The 6,000-nt window shown below is 41.8% G+C and overlaps 1 protein-coding gene across 1 annotated transcript; it reads right to left on the bottom strand.

Annotated features, from left to right (window-relative positions):
• Window positions 1-293: 293 nt before the first annotated feature.
• Window positions 294-1,412, bottom strand: LOC131150216 (uncharacterized). Its single transcript, XM_058100820.1, has one exon. The coding sequence runs from the start codon at window positions 1,410-1,412 to the stop codon at window positions 294-296; it is 1,119 nt and encodes a 372-aa protein (XP_057956803.1).
• Window positions 1,413-6,000: the final 4,588 nt, after the last annotated feature.

The raw sequence follows: 6,000 nt of genomic DNA, 5'->3' as shown, positions 1-6,000 counted from the left end.
GATATTTTTTCTTCATCAGCTCGATGCATTGGGATTTGATTGTATCCCGAGTAAGCATCCATAAAGCTGAGAAGTTTGTGCCCGAAGGTCGAATCCACCAGCTGATCGATTCAGGGAAAAGGGAAGCTATCTTTCGAACATGCCTTATTTAGGTCAGTGAAGTCTATGCAGGTGCGCCATTTTCCGTTTGGCTTTCTCACCAGAACCACGTTGCTTAGCCATTCCGGGTAGTTCACCTCTCTAACGAAGTTAGCTTGCACCAGCTTCGTCACCTCCTCATCAATTACCTTAATTCACTCCATGGCAAAACTTCTTTTCTTCTGTTTCACAGGTCGATGATTGGGGTCAACCTGTAACCTGTGTTCTATGATGGCAGGATCAATGCCCAGCATGTCTTTGGCCGACCAAGCGAACACGTCCACGAATTCATTCAGCAGTTCGCTTAGCTCGGCTCTCAAGGTGTTAGGCAGGCGGCTCCTGATCTGCACGCATCTTTCCTGGTGGCCATTTAGAGGTACGCGCGTGATGTCTTCATCCACTATGCTGATTTTGGGGTATTCCCCCCTTACTTCTAAGTCTTCCACATTTAAGGTTTTTCTTGCCTCCATCTTCCCCTTCAGGGTCATTACGTAGCAGTTCCGAGCTGCTGCTTGGTCTCCCTTGACCACTCCAGTCCCGTGCGGCGTAGGGAATTTCATCTTGAGGTCGTATGTCGATGTTACAGCCTGAACTGCATTAAGCAAAGGGCGGCCGAACATGATATTGTATACCAAAGGCCGATCAACCACCAGGAACTTTGTTAGTGAAGTAACTTGCTGTGGGGTCATCCCTATTGTCATTGGTAGTATGATTGTCCCGATGGGATGAACTACGCCTCCACCAAACCTAACCAGGGGGGCTAAGATTGGTTTGAGTCTATCCTTACCAATCTTCATTCCTTCGAGTATTGACCAGAACATAACGTTTGTCGAGCTCCCGTTATCTATCAGTACGCGTCTAACTTTGTAGTTCGCCACCAACAGGGAGAGTACCAGTGCGTCATTATGTGGTTGTTGTACTCCTTCTTCGTCTCCGCTGTCAAAGATGATATCATCATCTTGTTTGTTCCTTTTGCTACTTGGTTCCCCTCTCTCCATCGAGAGTACCTGTTTAGTATACCTTTTGCGAGCGCCTCCGCTACCTCCTCCACTGCCAGATCCTCCGAAGATCACAGCAATTTCCCCTATGACCTGTTCTTCCTTTTCGTCCCTTTTGGGTCTCCTCTGCTCACGGGGTTCCCTTTGTGGATCTTCTTTTTTTATAAATCTTGAAAGGTACCCCTTTTTTATCAAGGCTTCGATCTCATTTTTCAATTGAATACATTCCTCTGTGTCATGCCCATGATTCCTGTGGAATTGACAAAACCTGGACATGTTTCGTTTATGTAAAGGGGTTCGCATAAGTCCGGGCCACGAGACATAGTCCTTCTTCCTTATTTGCATCAGTACTTCAGAACGTGGCTCATTTAGGGGTTTATAGGTGGAGAACTTACAGGGCTACCCTCTCATCCTAGGGCTGGTGAGCAGCGCACTAGTCTCCTGTCTCTTCGTGGATCTATAGGATTCTCCCATCTCCCGACTATTACCTTTCCTTTTCAGCTCGATACAATTTCCCCTGGTATCCATCATTTCTTCTAGGTTGATGTACTTTTGCCTCATATCAACCAGCGGCTTCTTCCTTAAAGAGTACAGGAAGCTTCTGAGCTAAAGGGTCGTGGTTAGAGCTGCCAAAGCCACCCCCATGTCTAGGTTGCGGATCTCCAGGGTCGCGGTGTTGAAGCAATGCATGAATTTCTTTAATGTCTCCTTCTCTTCCTGGACCATGCTCATCAGGTGGGCTGTTGTTTTGACGATCCTCCGACTGCTGAGAAAGTGGCCAGTGAACAGTTGCTCCATCTCTGAGAAGGAGCCAATCGATCCAAGTCGCAGGGTCTGGTACCAATCTCTGGCACTACCTTTAAGCATTGTGGCAAAAGCTCGGCACATAATGGCATCAGGGGCGCCTTGCAACTGCATCAACACCTTGAAGGTATCCAAGTGGTCAATTGGATCAGAGAGACCTTCGTACTTTTTGAAAGTGAGCATCTTGAATCTGCTCGACAGTGGGACCTCCATCACTTCTCTGTTGAATGGCAGCTCCGATGACTTTAGAGATGCTTCCCCATAAAAGAGGTTGGGCTTGCCCTCTTTCATCATTTTTTCTATCTGATCAATTTTCTTGAACCTTTCCTCCAGCTGCGAGGACCTTTGTTGGTTGATGTCTACGCTATTCGCATCTTCCACCTTCTTGGTAAGGAAGGTTTTATCCTCGCTTTCCTTTGGTTTATCTGCTTTCTTGGGTGGATTGAGACTCACCTGTTGTTAATGGGGGACATGCCCTTCCTGACTCTTTTGCTGTAAGAGTAGGTTGAACATATTCTCCATTTTCTTCTGGAAGGCAAGGAACTCTTCTCTGGTGACTCCTGAAGGTTATACGGGTGTGGAGTGAATGGACTGGGGAGACTCTTTTCTGACAGGGCCAGAGCTAGAGCCGTGTGTGGTTGGCATTTTTTGGACGTCGGAGGTCGAGAGTAAGATGAGTGCCTCTCTAAAGCAGTTCCCACAAACGACGCCAACTGTTGCGGGATAAAGTTGGTGATAACCAATGAAACTGCTCTCAAATCTCCGATGACCTAAAAAGGATAAAAGCAAAAGGCCTGAAGGACCCGGGGTGTACTCCGGGGGATCACTCTGATGCCTAAGTAAGAGGAACGCTCTAGAGAGGCTGAATGCAATAGTAGAATGGGTGATATGACCTAGCCTAGTCTCTTCTATGCATCCCTTCTTATAGGGGCTGGAGTTGACCCTTGGGTTGATTCGTCTTTATGGCACGGGGGCGTGAATCGCTCCTAGTCATAAAGTGTTTGCGTGCATCACTCCGCCGATTTAAGTCGCCAACGTGGATCTTTCCTCTTCTTTAATGGTAAGGAGTTGATTGCTCTTATCAAAAGGTTTGACTTGGGGGGTGCGGGCTAGGTGTTGACTCGCTTTTATTGGCTAGTTTATTTTGGGCATATCAGAAATTAACCAACTAAACAACTCCATATCTAAACATTTAAATAGTGACTCAAGATGAGAATTTCATTAATTCAACAAAAACACAAAAACATTCAATTGCAAACTAAACTCAACACAATAATAATCTAAACAAGAAATAAACCAAACAAGATCTTAAATCACAAATAACCCAATCCAAGTTAATTAATCTAACAAAGAACCATTCAATAATGAGATAAACTCAACCTAATAATAACTTAAATAAAAAAAATGAAGCAGATAAGATCTTAACAAAAATGATTTAATCCAAAAATAAACTTAAACAAAATGTTTAAGAAATAATACTTGAGCAAGCAAAACCATTAAATAAAGAAAGCCAAACAAGATCTTAAACAAATTAAAATAAACTAAACTTAATAACAGCTTAATTAAAAGTAACTCCCAACAATGACTTCAATAAAATTAACTAGATTTTAAACCAAAGCAAAGTTCCAACAAAATATTTAAATTGACATTAAATTAAAATAATCAAAAGCAAAGGTTCAACAAGAATTTTAAAATAACATTAAATGAAATGAAACAAGTAAATAAAAGCAATGGAAAAGAGAGAGTAATGGAGAGTGATATGAGAGAAGGAGATGGAATGGTCGTGGAATTAAGGAGTCCTCCACTAGCAATGGCACAGCTCCCAATCCCCAAGACCCCCGTGCGGCTCCTTCACAAAAGCACTCCCCCGCAAAACCTAAAAAAACACTCATTAAAACCCTCGCCTTCTGCAAGCATGCCAGCCCTCCTTTGCAGCCCCCTAGCCTTTGTTTTTTTGTTTTACTTTATCTCCTTTACCTTTCAGTCCCCTAGCCTTCTACCAGCCCTCTTTACTGCCCCTTTTACCAACGCCTACACACTCCTCCCAAGCCCCCCTCACATGCCAGTGCGGGCCTCCAAGACCCCTTTGTTTCCTTTGCATGGCCGAGTCACATCAAAACACGGCCCACTATTTTTTTTACTTCCCAATTGAACACGGCACACACAAACCTTCTTTAATTTCATGCAGCCCAGCCCACTCTCAAAAGCACACACACCAATGGCCCTTTTTTTATAATTAAATGCCCAGCCAACTGCCTTCTTCACATTTTCATTCTTTCACCTTTTTTTAACCTTTCAATCCTTCCTCCAGCACCTACTCATGTCAAACCCGATTTCAACCTTCCTACAGCCCGTATCTCTCAAAGCTCAAAACACAAAAGTCGTAAAGCATTTTTTCAGTTTTCCCAGAATTTTGAATCATCTCGATTAGAGCTCGAAGAGAAATTTACACCCAGATTACAAAACAATGTTGAAATAGTCCATAAAAACAATGTATGGTAACTTCACGTCCAATTTCGACCTTGATGCAGCTAGTATCTCTCAAAATGCAAAACATGAAAGTTGTAGAGTGTTTTCTTAGATTTCTACATCATCTTGAATCATCCGAAGCGGAGGTCGGATGAGAGAGTTACGCATAGATTATGAAGTAGTGCCAAAAATGACCTTTCTTTGCGTGCATGGCTTGGCTTCTTTCATTTCTATCACGACTTCAGTTTCCAAAAATTATCCTATAACAATAAAACACGAATATACGTAAATTCACAATAAAATAGGATATTTATCTAAAAATCATCAGACAAGCTCACTAATTAAAATATTGAACATATAGTTAAAATTATAATCTTTAATGCATGAATTAAATGTCTAATTATGCATCTTTAACGCGTAATCACCTCACATGAAGGGGATGCATGAACACGAGTCATCATGATCTTTTTACTAACTAATGGTTAAGTCTAAGTAGTATGGCTCTAATACCAATTGTTAGTTTTGGTGCAATCCCAAGAGGGGGGTGAATTGGAGAATTAAAAATTTATTCTTAGGTTCAACTAATCCAACAATCAGTATTACACAAACCTAAGGTCTTTCTGTATAATTGTGTTAACCTTATAAGTCATTCCCGATTTTGATTTGACAAATACTCTTTGTATTTGATGACTTTCAAGTTTGTGTTGACCTTATAGGTCATTCCCAATTTTGATGCATGAATTAAATGCTTAATTACGCATTTTTGACGCACAATCACCTCACATGAAGGGGATGCACCAACACGAGCCATCATGATTTTTTACTAACGTTTAAGTCTAAGTAGCGAGGCTCTGATACCAATTATTAGCTTTGGTGCAATCCCAAGAGGGGGGTGAATTGGAGATTTAAAAATGTATTCTTAGGTTCAACTAATCCAACAATCAGTATTACACAAACCTAAGGTCTTTCTATGTAATTGTGTTGAACTTATAGGTCATTCCCGGTTTTGATAATGACAAATACTCTTTGTATTTGATGACTTTCAAGTTTGTGTGCAGGATCATACTAATTGGATCATATTGATGGCATGCGACAACTTGAAGAAAACAAAGATCTAGAATAGTTATTCATTGTAATTTATATTATGTTTTATTCAGGTCTATAATAATTTAAGTTCAATGGTATGTAATAATTAATACTTTACCTGCATGGTAGGATATATAAGTTCAAGACCTTAGGGATTACCCTTCGGTCGACCGACGCCAGATTTTCTGGCCTAAGTAAAAAGACCTTAGAAAAGACCCTAGGTCCTTGCACTAGCACTTAGAAAAGTCCTCAAAATCACATATATTATCAAGGGAAACTTTGAATTTAAATCTGGACCGAAATGCCCAAAGTTGGCATGTTCAGTTTTGGGCATTTCGGTCGACCGAACCCTAATACTCAGGGCTCTTTGGTCAGCCGAACTTCCCCAAGGTCGACAGTTTGACCCTTCGGTCGACCGACCTCAAAATGAACTGCAACGCTCTAGTCGACCGAACTCACACATGGGAAGTCTCAACGCCCTGGTCGACCGAACCTCTATGTTCAA

Source organism: Malania oleifera, chromosome 1 (assembly GCF_029873635.1).
Source record: "Malania oleifera isolate guangnan ecotype guangnan chromosome 1, ASM2987363v1, whole genome shotgun sequence".
NCBI lineage: Eukaryota > Viridiplantae > Streptophyta > Magnoliopsida > Santalales > Ximeniaceae > Malania > Malania oleifera.
Note: the sequence above shows the minus strand (reverse complement) of the source record. Positions and strands in the feature narration are given on the sequence as shown.

Excerpts from the sequence above, each read along its gene's own strand:
- LOC131150216 (XM_058100820.1), bottom strand. The coding sequence starts at position 1,412 with ATGTCCAGGTTTTGTCAATTCCACAGGAATCATGGGCATGACACAGAG.